A 20,954-nucleotide genomic window follows, 5' to 3' on the forward strand; every position below is an offset into this window, starting at 1 on the left:
TAATCTCTCTCTCTCTCTCTCAGCCCTTTGGACTTTCATTTTGAAAGTTAACAGAAAATCCAACACATGAAACCAACTCTCGGCCTTTTATCTGCTTACATGTAAGTGAAAAAATTAGGGAATAACACAAACCTGGACATGGAACAGCAAAGCAACCAATTGTTCAATTACTTTTGGTCCCTTAAAAAGGAAGGTGATGTTAAGTCAAGTCAAGAAGCTTTCATTGACATTGCGACCATATATAGCTGATGAAGTACATAGTGAAATGTTCCTCCAGGACCCTGGTGCTACATAAAGACACAGAGCTACATAATACAACACAGAACTAATGGATAAAAAAATAAAAATTAATCTATCCATGTTGGAGAATTAACACTGAAGGTATATGTGAATGTATATATACGGATATGTATGAACTGATCTGTTCCGAACTCGAAACTCAAACACATACTCAAACACCAAATTCAACTCAATATTCATCCATTTACTCAATTGCTGCTGATGCTGTTTTGCACACATTTCAAACTGCCACCAACTGCAGCTAAACAGAAGTGTATAAGTTTACAAGAACCCTCTTTGTTTACAGTTCTCCTATTTTGCACATTGCACTGTATAACATAATGTACAGAATGTATACTGGTCGGCGCTATTTTGTGTATTTTGAGTATCTGTCCTGTTTTGTTTTGTCTTGCACTGTATGCACTAGGTTGCACACGTTGCACTTTATGTGGCTAGGACAACTTACTTTCAGTCCTTAGTTCTGTGTTGTTATGTAGCGCTATATTGTTTTTTGTAGCACCAGGGTCCTGGAGAAACGTTGTCTCATTTCAGTGTGTACTGCATCAGCTATATATGGTTGAAATGACAATAAAAGCATCTTGACTTGACTTGGTGCTCTGCAATGGACTAGCGTACCATCCAGGCTGAATTCTCTCACTTTGCTCACACTGTTCCCACAATTGTCTCCACCCTTACCAGGATAAAGTGCCTATTGAAGATGACTGAATGAATAAATCGCTTTGATTAGTTTTCTAAATGATTCCACCTATGCAATTTCATATATTATATAACTGGTAGAATGTAAAAAAGTGTGTATGTGTACTGGGTGAACACAAAAGCTTGGAAATCTGCTTTTCCACATCTGAGTAAAGGTGTGTTTAGATCCCTTTTTAATGCTGTATAGTAATCACTGGCTATAGAATAATTAATAATTCAAATGAATACAGAAGAATTAAATTAATATAACACATGCAATCAGTAACGGTGACACTAAAGTTTTAGTCCATGCACACTATTGTGATGTTTGGCAAACATGGGGACCGCATACAAGCAAATAAGTCTATCCACACTATAATCATTGGGTCATTGTTATTTGGGTTTTTTTTTGTTGTTCCAGGTCTTGTGAAAACTGATAGAAGCATGAATATGAAGTATGAATAAGTTCTAGCATAAAAACATGACCCCTGGTTAGTGGTTGTTGCAAAACACTGATATATTTCCCATCTCATTCTCCAGATTTGAACATTATTGAATACTTTTAGTTATACAAATACACTCAATATGTATTGTGGAGCAATAATTTTCAAGTCAGCTGTTTTAAGAAAACACACCCAGGAAACAAATCTTTGGGAAAAATAAAACTGTGTTGAAATGTTGATATGTTTTTGCCTTTTGTCTTGAAGCATGCCAATAATTCTGGAGCTAGCTGTTCCTCAAAGCCAGATGACGAGCACAGCTTATTACCAAAACAGCTTACATGTGAAGCAGCTGTATACTGACCTCAACTGCACAGCACCGAGCTGCTCAAGGGCGCAATAGTGGCTCTTCTGCAGTCATGTGATTTGAACTCCAAAGCTTCCGGTCACTAGTCCAGAATCTTAACAGGAAAAGAAGAAAGTCAGATACAGACTATGAAAAGGGATGGAGTGAGTGAATGAGAGTGAGAAAGAAAAAAAGCAAGGGGAAAGGGGAAGGGGTGGGATCGATGAATCTCTTCACAATGAGCTATTCAGTGTGTATAACTGCCTCCATTCAGCAGCAGATGTGTGTGGGTGGAGCGACCCAGCGTGACAGAGCTGCCCAATCTCCCATCACTGAATCAGGATATGGAATTCATATAGAACGGATGGAGGGGGGTGGAACATATTTCGACGCATTGTATAAATCCTAAAATGCGATTAGCCCTCAAGACTGCATGGTAAAAGGGCCCTTGTGTATAGACACTTGATCCCAGTCTCCATGAAGCCTGTGACATCATTGCTTACCTCTGACAAGAGAAGTCACTTGACTGCTCTAAACAAGGCCGCCTTTTTTTTTCCTGACACACAGACATCTGATGTGCTTTCCTTAATGATAAAAAGCTGAACATGAAGAGATGTTTGTCGTGCTGCTGTTCTTTCTCTACACACATAGGAGCCTGAGGGAGGCAGTGTGTATTGTTTGGAGATTAATAGCTGGTCCCCTGTTTTCGAGTCTCTAGGGAGGCTTGGTGACCTTCTCGCTCAGGTTCTCCTTCCTCCTGACTCAGCAACAGCTGCCAGCACACACACACACATACACACACACACTCTATAGGCAGTAAAACCTGGCACAAAGGGTACACAGCAAGAAGTCCTTGCTTATTAAACCTATTCAGCTAATTAGTTCATGCTCAATACTGTGCAGAACTCAGTGCAGTGTATTTTAGAACAACAGGTGGGCCATTAAGGAAGGCTGTGAAAAACCTTTAAACATGTTCTCTGTGCTTTAGCAAAGTGGTCAAATGCCCTGCAAAAAAAACCCAACAAAACAAACAAACAAAAAAAAAATCTATACTTTTCCAGGGTGGACAGAATACACCAGGATTGCTGTTTGAATTTTATTTTATTTTTTTTAATTATGAAAGAACCTGCTTTGAAAACTGCCTCAGTCCAAAGCATGGTCCACAGTTTGTTCATGCCCCCCTCCAGATACACACACACACACACACACACACAGAGTTTACAGCCTTCGAGACCTGAGTAAACAGGGACTGCGTGCTATGTACACAGGGACAGAATTTAGTGGGCTTTACCGCTCCGAGTGTCATAAACACCCACAAACTTTCAGCCAAAAAACTTTTCCCACATGTGGTTACAGCCAACTTGGATGCATCCAAGACTAGCGGAGCACAGCAGAAATCTGAGGATGATGTAGTTGATTAGCAGATTAGCTGTGCTTTAGTGCACAGAACATTAGGTTCAGCGGGCTGCTGGGACTGCTAACTCTAAATCCATATCTAGTGATTTATGTCTAAATGGCCAGGACAGAAGTCAGCCAAATGGATCCAGTTGGCTTATTTATTTCACTGAGCAGCTTTCCCAGCTGTCTTACTGATCAAGAGGAAAAGGAAAGGAAATTGACTTAGTTTTACTGCCAGTCACTCTCTGTCCTGGCATTGTTATGGAGCTACAGGCTACAGATTGGGCTCTAACAGGTGACAAGCACTGATATGGCAACTGTATGACAGACACAAAACCAGGTACAAGCACAGACTCGGGGAGATCTCTGAGTCCCATTAGCTGAGAGGGCATCCCCATGTGACAAATCCAAGGAGGAAAAACACACGTACACCTTAATTTCCCAAGGTAACCTTTCAGCACTGAGGAGCACCTTCACTGCACAGCAGCCCCACAGTGCCCTAATGGATCTCCAGCAGCATGACCAGAGGGAGACACACTGTGTGTGTGTGTGTGTGTGTGAGTGTGTGTGTTCTGCCTTTCCTTAGAGCTGGCTATCATCCTTGCTGAAAGGCTCCATGCTTCATCTCATTGTACCGCATTGTTACAACACCAGCTGAAAGAAAGCAACAAACGACAGGGACATACACACTGCTCAAGAACAGTTTAAAATACTTTTGCCTCAATTAAACATATTAACCAGTAGAAACAGAACAAGACCAACTGTCAGTATTCACGATCAGGTACTGTCACTAATGTAAAGCTGATCATTTAAAACAGCATTAATTTCTGTAACATAATTTCATGCATAAATTCTTCATGGTATTCATTACCATTCCTTAGATCTTTTTCTTTTATTTTATATTAAAAATGAACTTATATTGACAAGGAATAAGTGTGGATACCATGCATGAAAGAGTAAAGAGTAGTGTTTACAGGGCTCTGAAATACCTGCATAATTCTGAAATAAAGCTGCATAACTATTTGTAAAGGTTAGTCCAACAAGCATCAGTTCTAGTAAAGACTGCATTTCGACAATTTTGATGTCGAGTAGACAAAAAGACTGAGTCAAGTGACAGATTTTTGTTGCCATAGGTTTGTGTTATGACATTCTCCAGGCTAAAGTACATTAGAACATCTAACTAACATCACTGAACATTTTCTCGTAACAGTATGAATGTCAAAAATTTAGAAAAACCTTTTCTAAAGCCAGAGGAAATATATTAAACTATATTATTAAACTATTATGGCTCCAAAGATCGTTGAATAAGAAAAATCAAACTAAGGAGAACATCTTAATAAAATATACATCAGCGTCTCCTGAACTGCTGTTAAATTGTGAAGATGTGTGATAATTGTTGCAGTGTAACAACAAAGTCATTTATATTTTCAGTGGCCCTGAAGTATCGTTCTTATTTCTGTTAATTATAAAATTGTACTAATTATTTGAATAAGTACTTACATATATTCTCTCAGGATTTTGACTAGACTTTGAGATCAGTTGACTATTTATAATTTTGCTATATAATCTTTAATTTTGCTGTAATCAGTGTAGTGACAATAAAAGTATTTTGAATCTTGAAGATATTTATGAATATTTATGGCAATGACATGACACCATAATGAAATACAGTGAGTTATGTATATTTTCTCAGGCTTTAAAATGCCACTTGGTTCAGGTATTATGTGAACCTCACGTTAAAAGTTTTCACAAATTCGAGTTTATGCCAGTTGGAATGAACCTTTATAATGTTTATCTTGGTTTATTTTGTATTAATCAGTCATAAAGCACCGCATGTGCCGTTAATTAAAATGCTACCAATTTCTTTGCATTAACTACTTGTCATCTTTTTTCTAGCGTTTTCTAGTTAAAATATAAACTGTTGTAGTTACTGAATTAGAAAATAATCATCTACATGGTGTTTTGGTGCCTTTACCCCGACTGATGAGTGTTTTTCTATAACACCATACCCTGTTCATTCCAAATCAATGTACCAATTACAATGGGCAATATTTTATGAATTAAAAAAAATCACATTGTATACATTTACACTTCCATTTAATTTTATTACGTTATCGTTCGTTGTACGAGTTTCCCCTCACCAATTCCCTCACCAGCCTCTTTTTTTAATCTCTCTTTCATGGTAAATGCACTCATTATCTTTTAAGCAAACACTAGGGCTGTGGATGCTGAAATGATGGTAATGACTGGGAAATACCAAACCACAAAGATCCTAATTAAACTCAGCAAACATGAGCGTGGAATTTGACTGATTACATTACAGGAGGAGAATATTTCATTCACAACACCCACATATAGTGTTCATCTAACTATTTGAGATATTTTAATGCAGTTATCATAGCCCAGGTCATCAGGCTATACTGCTCCAAGTCCATATCTAGGCCACCTTAGGCTTTGCCCATTTCCTTTCCTTTTTTTTCATTGCTTCTTGTTTTTGAGGGATTCTTCTAATGAGACCGAGATGTTTATAGGGAAGATGGGATTGGCCATGCAGAGAAACATTTCTTCTGTAGATGTCCTGACAATCGGGAGTCTGAAAGCTGGGAGTGCAGAGACATTGTAAAGGTTAGGAGCATGGCACCAAGAGAGAGGAGAAAAACAGCCCAGAGATCTGTTGGTAGCATTTCAGCAAATTAAACTGGCCTGACTGCTTGTAATGGAGGACATTGTTACATATTTCAGGATGTTAAGACTCCAGAAGACTACTGGTTATACTGTACTATGAAACACAATATCTGTATGGCTGGTTTGGCAAATTAAATTTTACTTCATTGATTACCACATTGTTAATTCGGAATTAATTAGAAATTCTACTAAACTGTCCTGCACTTTTGGTGTATCCTAACTCATGTTCAAGCAGGGGATACATCAGTTCTTCATTAAACTGGCCTAGCTTTGACCCAGTGTGGTTTATGCTCAACTCCATTGCCAAGCATAAACCACACTGTGTTCATGTGAATGATGTGCTTTCTTTAACCCAGCCATAGACACAAAGCCCTCACAATGACCCTCAAGTCGCATGTGGAAAGGTCAGTGACCTATTTAGGGCTAACCAGTGGTGCAGGCTTCATGCTCTTTTGCACTTCCAACTATAAAAGTTCAGCCATGGAGGAAGTGGACAATCCGGGCTATCAAACATGCCTGATTGCTATCCAAAGGTGGATTCTTAAAGCTGATTGTATGTACACACACACACACACACACACACACACACACACACACACACACAGGGAATGTACCGCTTGCATGATAGTCAGATGGAGTCTTACTTAAAGATAATCAATCATCCAATAAGCACACAGTTCGTTGAGCATGATATTTATTCATAGTCCCTCTATAAAAAATCTTAATACTAAAACACATTTACAGCTTGATACTCATAAAGTGTTTTTTCTGTAAAATGTTTACTCCCCAAACCAGACCTTACTTTACACATTTACAATCTTTACAACAGTTTTCAGCACAGAGAAAAAAAAAGAAACAAAAAACAAACTGACAAAAAGAACAATAAAGAATATACTTAATTTTTGCTTTCATCAAAGTTAAAACATAAAAATTCTGCGACAGGCTGAATATTACAGGTACATATAATTTTACCATGTACAAATCAAAATAGAAATGGAAAGAAAACGGTTTTATAGGAAAGACGTTCCCGCGTCCTCCTGATCATTTCCTATTACCCATTAGCCTTTATTAGAAGCGCCACAATTCTGACCATCATTCAAATGTTGAGTCAAAGTAGTATTGCACTTTTATCAATGGGCAAATGACCTTTTCTTAAATGATGATAGGTGACCGACTTCTAAGACAAGACTATCTGAAAATCTCTAATATCCGTTCTTCTAAAAAGAGAAACTGACCTCTACTGTGGAACAGTAATCAGTTTCTTTTAAGCAGGACAATGTAACTAATAGAACTTTGCCTTCATGATAAAAGATTAGAATTTTGTGTCATTCAGACATGTCTTCAGAAGATGTCCGTGCTTAACTTATACTAAGTACATTCAAATTACTCAGTCCAGTGCCCTTCTTTATCAAGACAGTATAACAAAGGCAAACAGTTCACATACAATTAGTATGGCCTACACAGACAGTTAATAAATAACCTATGTTAGAGTCAAGTTTAAAATTATTTACGCAAGTTCTAACCTTACTGCCCATTTTACAAAAAAAAAATCAAGACTGGACATTTTGTAGAGAAACCATCATCAGATGTCCTTTTTCTTTCAGGTTATTGGTAAGCGACGAATGAATAGGCTGAATATTGTGACAAATACATTTTTGGTGTCCATTTGTAAACCACGGAGGATAAGGTTAAATGGTCAGGGAGAGGTCACTGAATGATGTCACTTCCCCTACAGGGCCACAAAAGTTGTTAATGGGGGCCAGAAGGTGAGGGTCTAACTATAATTCAAGGCACAAACCAGCATACTAGTCCAGTGTTCTCTCTGTACAAGTTCTCTCTGCCAGACCATTGCACTTTGATATAAAGAGACTCTATTTTCAACACAAACTAAATAAGCGCTGTCACATTTTTGTTTGGTTTTTGTGATGAAACAGCAACACTGACAATAAATAGGTAATAAAAATAATAATCAATACTTAGAGAATACAGTGAAGGTTGCATAATAAAAACAGGATGTTTTTGGCACACACAAACACTCAGTCACACTCACACACACACAAAATTTTTAATAAAGTATCTTGTGATTGTGTGAGCCTGTTGAACAGTCCACGCTTGCTGTTTTATGAACATGATTGTCCCTAAAGACAAACGACTCATCGGCTTCTCTAAGAGCTCTTGTTATGGTTGGCACAATGCCATTTCTTTGTTTCACTGCCTTGGCCTTGGTCAAACAGTCTGCCTCAATTTGCCATCACCAGTTCTGGTGAGGAGAAAGTTGAAAAAAATGGTACGAAACATTGTCAGTAAAGCAAAAAAATATATATATTAACAAATATTTACGAATACGTCGATTGCAGAAGGATGTACAGCACTAATTAATCACTCTGGTATTTTATACCTGCATGTTAAGAACTTATTTGAATTTTCCATTTAGTTATTTTTTTCTGATATATCCTTTTTTTTGGGTAAAAAGCACAGTGGACATGAAAATAATGGTATAAGTAGACAAAAACAAAACAAAAAATACTAAGAAATGCCCAAAGTGCAGCCATAACAATGACTGAAACTTGTAACATCATCTCTTTCTGTCTCAGCAGGCAATGTGCAGTGCAATGCATACATCTTCAGTTCATTTCTTCTCATAGAAAAATAAATCAGTCCAAGCATCAGACAATAAACCTCATATGTACTGTACATCACCCATATAAAATAACTTTGTATATACATATAGACAACGACAAAAAAATTCATAATGAAAAAAAACCAAAACAGATCACACATGCACCTGTACACTATACACCTGAATAAGAAGACAGGTAAGAGGTACTGAAGTGTATGGCTTGAATAGTAAATAACTCCTTAAATATACACATACATAAACTTAATATACTAAATCTATTATTTACTTAAATATCCCTGGAATCATCACATGGTGTGGGGGGAAAGCACACCACTCTGCCTTTGTCTGTTTTTTTTTTTCCTACGCTGTAGAATTCTCACGATAGCCATCTTTCAAAACCGAAAAAAGGTTCTGCTTTGGTGACTTTAAATAGAATGTTGTTGTTTTTAAGTTAATTTGTAAGATTTTGTGAGATTAAATGGATGTACTATACAGAGAAGCTGGACCATGCGCAAACTACCCGTGGTGGCAGTTCGTCTTTGGGAGACCAAGCACAGGTTGTGAGGCTGGGAGATTGTGGGCTGGTTTTCTTAGCCATGCATCTCACCACAACTTAGGTCCTTTTGAACATAGGATAATTACAGTTGTGATTCTTGCAATTTCCCATTTTGACTGGTTGGTCTCTCGTCAAATTCCTGCTCAGGCAAATGCTAGATTGTCATTACCCTCAGACCAAAGCTAGCAGAGAACAGACACTCCGTCTGCAGTGAGAAGCTGGCCACTGGTGGGGTCGTAGGTACCGGCCAGGTAGTAGAGGTCCTGAAGGTTGCTTCCAGGCTTCCTGTTGCGGCTCAGATGCTCATATTCCTTACGGCTCACAACCTGGCACTTATGAGAGATTGTCTGCACGTCGTTCTCATCCTCATGGCATGATTGATAGAGGCCATGCTGATAGGGAAGAAATAGATCATTTTTTTTTACTAACTAAATGGTAGAAAATCTGCAAATATCCTATCTCTTGGAGAAAACTATGCTTCTTTCTTTATGTCAGGTAAGCGGTCATGTTTACCTTGCCATCATGAAGTCTCTTTCCAAGATTGGTCTCTTCAGGATGGTAGAACCACTTGACTTTTACTACCATGCTGCTGGTCCAGGTCTCCCAGAAGCTCTCAATGCGGCCGATGTAGGGTAGGTGAGGACGTCCAGCTGACAGGAACACTGCACAGTCTCCTACGTGCACCGTGTCCCTGCCACGGACTATGGACTTATAGTAGAGCTTACGTGCTTTCCCTTTTAGCCCACGTCTCTTGAGAACAAGAAATATTATTTTTGATATAAATGTTTGTATGAAAATTGTTTACAATAGGGTACAAGCATTAATAGACTGATATGGCTTGAAACAGATATAAGATATGTTTTAGATATGCTTACCTGGGTGGGATTCCCGGACCATCTCCACAGTTGCCTTGCTGGCATGCAAGAAGACACTTTGAGCCTGCTATGATCAGCCAGAAGCTTCTGTCTCTTGACCAGGTCTTTGGATGTTTTGGAGGATGAACTGAGGCACTCTTTCCTTTTCAGGGGCTTGCGGGCAGCACTGTCAACATTCCCACCTTTGGCGCTAGAGACAGCCATAGCTTTGGCCACAAATGAGTGCTGTGGGGGTCCAGTTGGAGCTTTATGGGGATGCAGCAGCGAGTGATGTGGTGTGAGGCAGCTCTGCAGGAGCAGTGTGGAGTTCTCATCATCCTCAGAGCTATAGGAGGAGTCATTGTCAGATGAGCAGACACTGGAGCTGGAAATAGAACCTGAACTAGAAGAGCTAGATGACCCTGAAGAAGATGATGAAACAGATAGGTGGGGGAGGAAACGACCAGCCATCCTCATGCCACCAGAGGCTGGGACCAGAACGGATTCAGTTCTTCTTCTCCTTTCCTCTTCTTCTTCATCTTCCTCATCCATGTCTGAATAAGAGCTATGGCAGTCCCTGTGGCAACTAAGGCCCATGTCTCCATGCTTGCTCATTAGCAGCGATGGGGATGGCTTTCTCTGGATTGGAAGGAGCTCTGCCCGAGAACTGTCTCCCTTCCTTTTATCCTTTACCAACAGGACTGGGTGAGAATATGCTTCAGGCTTGGGTGGAGCACTGATACCTTTGGAACCAAATCCAGACCCTCCTAACATTAGCAGAGCCTTGCTGCTCTTGTTCTTGGGATTCATTACTCCCTCGTGATCCAGCTTGATCAGGAATTCATTTTTCCTTCCTCGAGGAATGTCTGATTCCTCAGACTTTCTGCCCTGCCCATAGGGGCTGCTCCTGCCCTCTACAGGCATGCCAGAGTTCTGGCTGCAGAAAGATGAGTAGCCATTAGCAATACTACTGAAAGAGTCCACCTCAAATGACCTGCTATTGAAGATGCATTTGGCTGATGATGTCACAGAGACTGAAGCATGAGGAAACACTGCCTCTCTGTTCTTCATAGTCTTCTTAGATGCTGAGCCATTAAGTTGAAACAAATTGACAGGCGCTCTCTTTCTAGGCTGAGCTAATGATGGCCAGGTAAGTGGAGATGATGAGGTTTTGGAGACACTATCTGAGGTAAACCTCTTCAGTCCTGAACCCTTAGGTCTCCCTGAGAAATAATGTTTAAATACATCAAGCCGTGTTTTTAGTGGATGCTTTATCAAAAACATATTTGCAGGAGAGTTTTGGGAGTTAAAATCAGTTACCTGGTTTTCTCATTGGCTTCTCCTTGGTTTTGGCTTCCTCTGTGCTAGCTGTTTTCTCAGAGGATCTGTCAATCTGTGAGCTTCTTCCCTCATGACATAAAACTATCTTGTCTGATCGACCACTGGAAACCGGAGTTGGACTGGATTCAGCATCTAACAGGGTTGAGGAAAAGGATTACAACTTTGCACAAAAGTGAGTTCAGATCAGTAACAAAACATCAATATCATTTTCTATGCAACTTTTAATTGGAATTAAATATTTGATTAAATAATGAAGGGTCAAGAAATATATTTCTAATGAGGTATATCCCTAGTGACTGTGCGGTTTATGAGAGAATATAAGGGACCCACAGTGAATCTGGTATCCAGGTGGAAGGAGACGAATGTTGCGGAGAGAGATCCATCCTCTGTCCCCATCATCAAACTCTACCATCACTCCACCTGGCTTACACTCATCATTAGAGCCACCTATTAGAGCACAAGATGAAAACACAAAACTCCATAACATTGAAATCGTGTGCACAAACATACACTCACTGTCCACTTTAATAGAAACACCTGTAATAGAAATCCCAGGAGATACTCAAATACTTAAACCAGTCCATCTGGAACCAACATCCATGTCAATGTCAGGGCCATAGAGATCACAGATTCCTCTGATATTTGATGTAAAAATCAACTAAAGGTGCATGCATGATTGTATACATTGTGCGGCTGCTAAAGGAGTGGACAGTGTGTGTATATAACAATAAATGGATGGACTCAAAATAATGTTCTCATTTAAGACAAATTCCAGATTTCTCACCCCTGCGCACATAGCCTGGGTATAGACATCGTGAGCGCTCACTCCAGTAAGCACACACTCTCGTCCCTTCGGTCAGCAATGCCTCTCTTTCAGGACGCACATCCAAAACCTGGTACGCAAACAAAAACACACCTCTGTTAGTCAGTGCCAGTCCAAAACAAAGAAGTGTTTGGACCCAGAGAACAAAGTCAGATAGCAAAACAGACAGCTACAAACACAAGTGCATGCACTTGCACACACACCAGTCACTGTGGCAGTGCTGAAAGCAGCACTTATCTCATGCCAGCATGCCAGTCAGGCCTGAAAGCAGCGGAAGCTGTGATGTGGTAAACCCCGACTTGCTGAGTAATACTAAAGAGTCTGTGAATGGGAGGGCTGTGATTGCAGGTTGCCAGCATTTCTCTTTTTCCACAATGCAGACAGAGCTCAGCATCTACCATTCGCCAAGGCCCTCTTTCAAGTTGCCTTAATTTAGGGTTGCCATGGTTACGGGTACTTTTTCACTGATGAGGTGTGAAGCTGGATTGTGACTAGTGAGAGGGATTGAGTTTTTCCTCACTGTGTATGTGGGAGGTAGTAGATTGAAGTCAAAGGTAAGAGTCGACTGGAGTCATGGAAGGATAGGGGAAAGCAGAAGTGCATGTGTAATTAGATCCAGCTGCTGGGAGACTGCTGTTTACTCAGTGGAGCAGCTGCACAACAACTGTATGTGTGACTGTGAGTGTGTGCGTGTGTGTGCATAGCATGTGTGTGTTGTGTGGGTTTGTGTGTGAGAGCTGCGCTAGATACAACCAACCCAAAGCAGAAGTTATGAAATCTATAAATGAAGAGCTATGGGATTTTTTCCCACATGAACAACCTACAAGAGTTTGTTAGAAAATAAAAAATAATTTAAAACATGCACATGTTTTTTGCATATGTTTTTTAGGATGAGTGTGAGAGAGGAATAAATGGGCTATCAAAGACAATTAAACATGTCTTATCATGCCTTAACAGTGCTGTTGGCAGGGGTATCTATAAACCCAAACAGTTTTTAAGGGAAGGGTCTCTATTTAGGTTACATGTACTGGACATGTAAGTAAACTAAAAGGTCCACTTAGTGAATGATGCTTGTATTTAACTGTTTCCTGTACAGAGTGTTTACATAACCATTCTGAAGAGTCAATTAAGGTTTATCCATTGACACATTCTTTACTGTTAAGAAATTAATTTCCATTATGCTGAGATTTCGATAACTCGTTTGCCAGGGATGTGTGACCAGAATTTGATAAGTATGCAAAACAATAGTGAGAAACACCCCACCCCCACAGGAAGAAGGAAACGCAAAGTGGGAGGTAAAAATGAATGCTAGCCAAGAACGCGCTGCGGTTTACAGTGTATCATTAGAGGCCATTTCATTGATGGCTTAGATAAACAGTAATGTTAGCATAACCCCATGAGTTCAGCACTGAACACACAAAGAAGAAGAGGAACTTGACACATTCCTCTGTCTAACACTTCAGGCCAGGGGAAGCTTACTGAAATACACTAAATTGCTTATTTGAAAGACAAACAGGACAGAAGCTGCTAGGTACACTAATATGAAGAATGTAAGCAGGGGGTGGGGGTGGGGTAAAAGGGTGGGGCTCCTCAAATACAGCTGAGCTGTGATCTGTGGGCTGAAAGTGCTGGTTCTTAGGGATGTGGTTCTAATGGAAGGGCAGCATGTTTTATAATGAGGAGGAGGCTCTAAGGAGACTGGACTGGGGCAGTTTCATAATGGTCATTACAGGAAGAGAAGCAGGAAGGCGTTCATTAGGCTAATGGATATTACATTTAATGAGGAGGTGTGAGCTGAGAGAAGGCTTTCCTGGGATCTGGTGTTGGGTGAAGTGGGTGACACAAGAGAAATGGTTTCTGATGAGAGACCTTTGTGGAAGAGGATATGGCTGAGTGTGGGGCTCTGATGGAAGGGGATATTTAGTAGGATGTGGTGAAAGTAGTGGGGGGTGGTGTAAGTGGTAGCTATGGAGGAAAAGGGTGTGAGCATGTGAGCGTGTGTGTGTGTGTGTGTGTAAGAGGATAGTCCTGAGAGGCTAAAGCCCAGAGAACAGACAGGCTTGCGCTGCAATTTGAACAAGAACTCACTGCTTCCTGCAAGAGCTGCTCCAGGGAGTAGATTCTGGGGCGGTTTCCTCTCTCTCCATCGATAACAATGCTGTAGCTGAGAGAAACAGAGAGAGGGAGGAGGAGAGAGTACAAAGGAGTTATTTTCAGCTGTGTGTGTAATGCTTGACTTCCCGTGTCCGGCTCCACTTCTCTCACTCGCTTTCTGTGACTGACCCTCTCTGCTAATGCTGCTCATTTAAAGCAGTCTAAAACCAATATGCTCAAGTGCATCCAAAATACCCACAAGTCTCTATATAGAGCATGCCTATACATACATAATGGTTGACATTTGGTGCTTTCTTAGACATAGTGTTGGATGATAAATAGTTTCACGTGCAGAGCGTTTTCATTGTGCTCACATGTCAGGCAGATCTAGAGTTCTCACACGGGCGGCGTACAGAAGCTCGTCTTCTTTACTGATCAGGATTTTGAGCCCTTCAGTCAGCAGGTCTTTGGTCAGTACACAATTTGGAGGAGCTGAGGACAGAAGAAAAATACACAGAATCAAAACGGTCTAAGGATATGATGTATATTCTTGACTCAATCCATTGGTACCAAAGACATTGTGCTACTGTTACAGCATCTCAGTGAAGCCAGCAATCCAGTGATCAAATATTTGAGAAGTTATATATATTATACCAGCAACTATGAAAAAAGCTGAAATTTGAGAATATTATTTTTTCTAACAAATACTTTATCAGTCTTTAACTGTCTAAGCAGGCTGCTTTTGAGTAAGACTAACCCAATCCCAGCAGAGGTGGGGGAATTTGTCAGTATACAAACGGTGAAAAAAAAATGCAGTAAGGCAGCTCTTTGCAACTTTTCTTTTCTTTGTTTTGTGAGGGATTTCTGCTCATGTTGCAGGTGTGCACCACCACCTGGTGTATATGCCCTGAGCAATCCCGTATAATCAACAGAATTCTGTCAGTCAGTCTGTCAATCGTTTAGCCGGAAATTACTTTTCCAAGCTGAAAGTTACCTGGAGAATGTCTGGTGCTTGACGAAGAGTTCTCCTCATCCTCATCGGAGAAACTGCTGTCTCCACCCAGCTGGAAGCCATCGTCTGCTGCAAAGCTCTCCAATAGACGACTGACTGCGCGCCCTTTAGACTACACCACACACACACACACACACACACAATAAGTCACATGCACATCTCTCAGATCAATACATTAAAATTACAGCAGTGGCCCACGTGTTTTATTTACATGAGACATCCTAGGGTTTTAATTGTATTACTGAAATTATGTTCATTATAATAAAATAAAGAAGCATTTGGTCTTGGAAATATGTTGACTTGTGTTGTATGTACCTGTCGAAATCTGGTCCTCCGTTTACAGGTGTCATCACTCTGAGGAGACTGGACCACAGCTGACCAACAACTTTTCTGTCGCAATCAGAAACAGAGACAGAAATCAGGGCCCTGAGTCACGGAAGCTAAGCAAAATGTTTGTTGCACTTCTAAAGTACATGAATAAGTAAAGTGAATGTGTACTAAGAATGAAACTGTATAAGAATACTACATATTCTTTAAAAAGGCACCGATATCAAGAGCAGACTTTTCTAGACTTTACTTTTTAAAGAAAGCTCAAGGTTAAAAATAGAGGTATGTATCAGGCCTGGAATCGTTCAAGAAACAACAAAAAAAAAAAAGTCATGCAAGTGGGAGGTTTGTACTTTCATGGGAGTGAGCAGTCACATATGTAGCTTGTGGATGTTAAATATATATAAAAAAGGCCACAGCCACTCTGAATTTAAATCTGAACACAGCTACAGAGCAATAAACAGATAGTATCATTGTTTGTTGGTAGAGACAGAAAATGTTGTATGATGTCCAGGAGCAGATGTTTGCTCTAAAAAAGCTTGTCTACTCCTTTGACACAAAACCGAGACAGTCTGAAGAAGCACAGTATTACCAGCCAGTAAAATGACTCAATGGTTTAAAAAATGCTTTAGAGAAATGGTTTAAATTTTATTCCATGTATTTTTTTTTTTTGAACTGGGTATATTGACCTGTTGAAAAGCCATGGTGCATACATCATGTATTTAGAAGGAAATCTGATTATTGACTGCCTTGTATAAACTAGGAGATTACTTTTTTGTACATGTACATAATCATTGAACAGCTTGCGCAGATCATGAGGTGAATAAAATGTCAGTTCACTTTGCTATATTAATCTTACTCTGCACTCAGGTTGCTCAGGAGTTCTTTAGATAGTTAATGGACTTGGTTTTCTACAAGGACTCTTTAAAAAAAAAAAAGAAAAAAAAAGACTGTACTTGGAACCTTTCTCAAGTGAGAAAGAGAATCCCTTGTTGTTTTTAAAAGAGTGGATAGAAGACATGGTTCATTATTATGTAACTTCATCATGAATGAACTTCCTGTTCTAGGCTCACCTTGCTAAGCACTCCACGGAGCATGGAGCTCTTCCGTGTGGCTCTCCTCAGCCTCTCGCTGGTGCTGGAGAAAGACAAGAGGCCTGCAGGTTTCCGATAATGTCCAGCCCACAGCTTTTCCTGTAGTCTGGGGCGACCTGGTCTCCTCCTCACCCCCAAGGTCTTAGTTGCATTGTCTGGTGCTGACCTGCAGTGGGGCCTTTTCTTTACTTTCACCTCACCTTCTGTGTTTGACCGAATCTGGGAACCTGCAGGAGCTCACTAATTAAACGAATGCAAAATACAAAGAAAAAGTAAATAAGGTTTGTGGGGTTTTTTTTACTCACCGTACAGCTCCTGCCGTTCTCTTTTATTCTTTGCCTTCTGATTGACTTCCAGTTTCACAACAGAGGAAGGGGAGGGGTCTTTTAGGATGGAGCTGGATGGGAGCTCCCTGGAGGGTGGGACTTTGATGATATGGCCTGCATCGATGTTGTAACTGCCCTCTGCTTCCTCCTCTTCTGTGGGATAAACAGCAATGACAGGGTGATTGTGCATGCAGTTTGAGTTGTCAAATAAAATATACATCATATTCTTCACATGACACCAAATCTAATCCAGACATATGCAGTTCAATTCAATGAAAGATTTGTATAGATCATTTAACAATAGGTATTTTCAAGAAGCAGACTTCTGGATGAAGTTTTCGGAACCTTATGAGCAAGCCAGAGGCGACGGGGAAAAAGTGCTCACAGATGAGCACAGGAATGTCTTTAAGATTACAGCAGCAGCCCTTAGAATGCCTTAGAATCCGTACAGTATCATGGTAAGATTATCCACTGACGCAAATGTAAGTTTGTTTTGTTTTTAATGTAAGTACAAAATGTTTTTGAGAAGGGCAAACTTCATAGCAACAGAAAGTGAAACACAATAGGACTGTATTTTTACAGTGTTAATGACATTTTCTGACGTAGGTATCATCAACCTCTCCTTGTTAATGATGTGTAGTCTGTGCAGTATCTGTGCATGTGTGTGTGTGTCTAAGTGAGTGAGTGTGTGTGTAGCAGTAGGTGTTAATGCCCAGTCAGCTGTTGAGCTGTCGTATGAGACAGCAGGCTGCAGCTGTGGTTGTGTGTCTGCCAGCGAGAGGCTGGAGTGAGAGGTGTCAGGTGTCCACACACCCCCAGACACTCTTGTCATTTACAAGCCATTCATCAACACCCTCTCACTCACCTCCGCACACACAATCTCACACACTCTTGTCTTTCACTTGTCAGCATTAACAAATTAACATCTCCTCACATGACCACTGGGGGCACACTAAGGCAGAGAATTTCTTAATTGTCTGCATATTACTGAGACTTTTTTTTAAAACAATTTGGATCACAATGATTTTAGATCCATATATTATTAAAATATGAAACTTTGCTGACAGCCTGTACAATAAGTTGGGTTTTCTCAAAGGCTCATGATTAAATAGGTCAGACTCACCTTGCTCAGAGGACTCTGTATCCTCTGCGAAGGTTTCCCCGTCCTCTGTTGCATCCTGTCCTCTGGCCCGAGGCTGCTGCACACAGGCTGATACTCGATTTAAAGCTGCCTCACTCTTCTTCTTACTATTCCTCAGACCCTTCCAGCTCTCCTGAGTGCCACTGTCTCCACTGCCTGTACACAGAGACGGAGTGAGGAAAAACACGCCAGATTCACACATATGAGCAACATTTAGCCAGTGATTGTATTTGACCTGTATCACTTTGGCCTTCAGACTCATTGGCTGTCATGTTAGAGAGTCTGGAGTCTGCTTTTGGACTGCGCTGAGAAGTGTACAAGTGAGCAGACCCCAAGGTTTCACGCTCCCGGATGGTTTTACTGACAGCGGGTTTGGATTTCAGCTGTGCCATGTGGTGCTCGTGGAGGCTCTTTTGAGAGGACTGCATCTTCACCTGAGAGGTAAATAGAATAGCGTGGACATAATATTTAGTGAACTATAATGGAAGTGCATGAGGCACGTAGGAATAAACATCAGTGATAGAAAACGACATGAGCAACGCACTGAGGAAGAGACAGTAACCTGTACAGCTCCAAGACGACCAAAGCTCCGGTTGGACAGCCTCCTCTTCTTCATCAAATCCCCACCTCCTCTTCCTGACTCCTCCGTCAGCAGCACCATGCCCACAGACCTGTCATTCAAGCAATGCCACAGGTTTTTAATAACACAAGACTTGCATGCTCATTGAAAAAATACAGAAATTGTATATTACTGTCGCTGAGCGTTACAGCATTTGGGCTGCATTTCCACATCAATGCCATGGCGCGTCTTTCTTAGAGAATGCCCTTGCATTTCCCTGGCAACATGCCCAAAGAAGCACACAAACGTGTGGCAGGCTGCACTCAAACAAAGAGATTAACCTCCCTCCTCCCATTTCTGTGCCATTTGTTACTGGGAGCTTAATGTGAATCACAAGCAGAGCCCTTGGTGCAAAAGAGGGAAACCTCATTGACTTTTTTTCTCCCCCATGTCCTGCTTGTTACATAACAGAATTAGAGCAAGTGTGTTTTTTGTAGCCTACTGTTGGTGTGTCCATTTGTATTTGTGCTAAACGTCTGTGTATGTGTGGCTCTGTGTGTTTACGTATGTGATACTGTGCCCTGGGGCAGCATGATTGACAAGCTAGGGATAGGGGCTGCGATGGTGTGTGCTGTCCCCATGAGGCAAGTTCTGCTGCACCACGCAATGACAAACATGATGTGACACAGCCCCTCCCTATTGGGAGATCTCCCAGCATCTAATTAAACAGAACTGATTATCTGGGAGTTGCACTCATTCTCACACACACACACACACACACACACACATACACAGCTCATTGCAGATAAGGTGTATGTTGGTTAAAGAAATCGCATAATGCAAACACACAAGATGTAGCCTATTACAGATATTACAGCTGATGCTATACTTCCCTTTACGATAATACACTAAATAAAATGTGTTATGTTTATAAAATAAATATATGTTTCTCAAAAACACAAGAAGAAAAGAAAATGTCTCATTAGGAATTGTGAGAAATAGTGATAATATGAAGGGAAATCGTGTGTTATGAACAATAAGACAAAATGCATTTTAATGCGAAAATGAAGAATCTGGCTGCTTGCCTGGTGACTGCAGCAAGACATCCCAGACATCAATACACACACACGCACACGCACACACACACTTTTCTAGCATGTGCTAAAGGGATTCTGGCTAACTGCCCATGCGTCCAAGTGTCACTGTCATGCAGTATCATGTCGCGGCCAGCGTGGGGACATGACTACACGGGCGGAAACAGAACGGAGGTGACACAGCAGCGGGACAGCTGGGAACACAATGGAAGACTGCCCAGAGGTCCCGAGACAGAGCAAGACAGACAGAACAAGAGAGACAGAGTGACATAGAGAGAGTGAGAGAGCCTGTGGGTCCCGATGATGGCGTTAATTGAAAAGTAACAGGCTCACTCAACTTGTAAACCAAGAAGCCACTTACCTGAGAACAAGAACCAGTCTGACCTAAGGCCTAGTCTGACCTCCAATTCACACATGTAAATAATGTGGAGTATGACTTTTTGCACGTGTCACTGTGAGAAATTAGCAATATCTGCTTCAAATTAAAGGTCTGCTTTAAAAAGCATATACTGTAGACATAAAACAGATGTTTGTAATATATATAATAATCAATAACCCTTCATTCACTCAGTATCAGGCTTCCACCGCATTGCTGGCATTTGAAGGCCAGAGTCCTTTCATAATATTATCATGAGTTAAAAAAAAAGTTAACTAAAAGAAGCCAGATCAATAAAACGAATTATTGCAAAAAGTTGATTCATTATTAACTTAATAGCTGACTATCAATCACAATATTTAATTATTCTAAAGAATTTAGAAAAAAAAAGAAAACATTTTTTACTCATCTTAGTGAGTTATGTAAAAATGTCAGTTTTATATATTATTTTCTTTAACTATTAGATTATGATAAATGATGAAATACTTCATAGTCAGCTCCTGAGCTGCACATTTTCCGGCTTTCTTATATATAAAAAATGAAAATGTGTTTCTTTACTTTAAACCCCCACTGCTCCAGGCAGCCTGCTTGTGGTGTGATGCATTTCAGACTCTTTACTGTCTATGATAAGACTCAAATGGACTTCCTCACTGAGGTCAGATGAGTTCCTCCGTTTCCTGTTTATAGTATGAGGTGTGGTCCGCAAGATGAGGGGCTTATCTAAAAGTGTGCATATGTTGTGGATGAAGAAGGATAGATTACTTACTTGACTTTCTTCTGTGGTTCAGGTGGAGCCACAGGCCCTAGACCGGTTGATTTCCGCTTTCGTGGTCGACCAGGGCCCCGACGCGCAGGACTTCGAGGAGTCTCCTCTTTCCTGAAGAAAAAACAAA

General features: G+C 40.7%; 1 protein-coding gene across 8 annotated transcripts in view; it reads right to left on the bottom strand.

The window, feature by feature from the left end:
- Positions 1-6,521: 6,521 nt before the first annotated feature.
- The window catches only part of LOC131366434 (BAH and coiled-coil domain-containing protein 1), a 68,814-nt gene continuing 54,381 nt past the window's right edge, over positions 6,522-20,954 (bottom strand). For 6 of the 8 annotated variants that reach the window (XM_058410969.1, XM_058410943.1, XM_058410966.1 and 3 more), the window contains 16 exons: positions 20,828-20,938; positions 18,577-18,703; positions 18,268-18,466; positions 18,015-18,188; positions 16,871-17,044; positions 16,545-16,792; positions 15,460-15,534; positions 15,127-15,256; positions 14,507-14,624; positions 14,127-14,202; positions 12,000-12,108; positions 11,546-11,662; positions 11,195-11,347; positions 9,896-11,097; positions 9,534-9,770; positions 6,522-9,412 (listed from right to left, as the gene is read on the bottom strand). In XM_058410969.1, the coding sequence (XP_058266952.1) occupies positions 9,203-9,412; positions 9,534-9,770; positions 9,896-11,097; positions 11,195-11,347; positions 11,546-11,662; positions 12,000-12,108; positions 14,127-14,202; positions 14,507-14,624; positions 15,127-15,256; positions 15,460-15,534; positions 16,545-16,792; positions 16,871-17,044; positions 18,015-18,188; positions 18,268-18,466; positions 18,577-18,703; positions 20,828-20,938 (3,460 nt within the window). In that variant the 3' untranslated portion in view covers positions 6,522-9,202. Of the gene's footprint in view, positions 9,413-9,533; positions 9,771-9,895; positions 11,098-11,194; positions 11,348-11,545; positions 11,663-11,999; positions 12,109-14,126; positions 14,203-14,506; positions 14,625-15,126; positions 15,257-15,459; positions 15,535-16,544; positions 16,793-16,870; positions 17,045-18,014; positions 18,189-18,267; positions 18,467-18,576; positions 18,704-20,827; positions 20,939-20,954 lie in introns of those variants that run through there. The other 2 variants (XM_058410962.1, XM_058410968.1) reach the window with 2 other exon arrangements.

The sequence above is a fragment of the Hemibagrus wyckioides genome, linkage group LG02, assembly GCF_019097595.1.
Source record: "Hemibagrus wyckioides isolate EC202008001 linkage group LG02, SWU_Hwy_1.0, whole genome shotgun sequence".
Lineage (NCBI taxonomy): Eukaryota > Metazoa > Chordata > Actinopteri > Siluriformes > Bagridae > Hemibagrus > Hemibagrus wyckioides.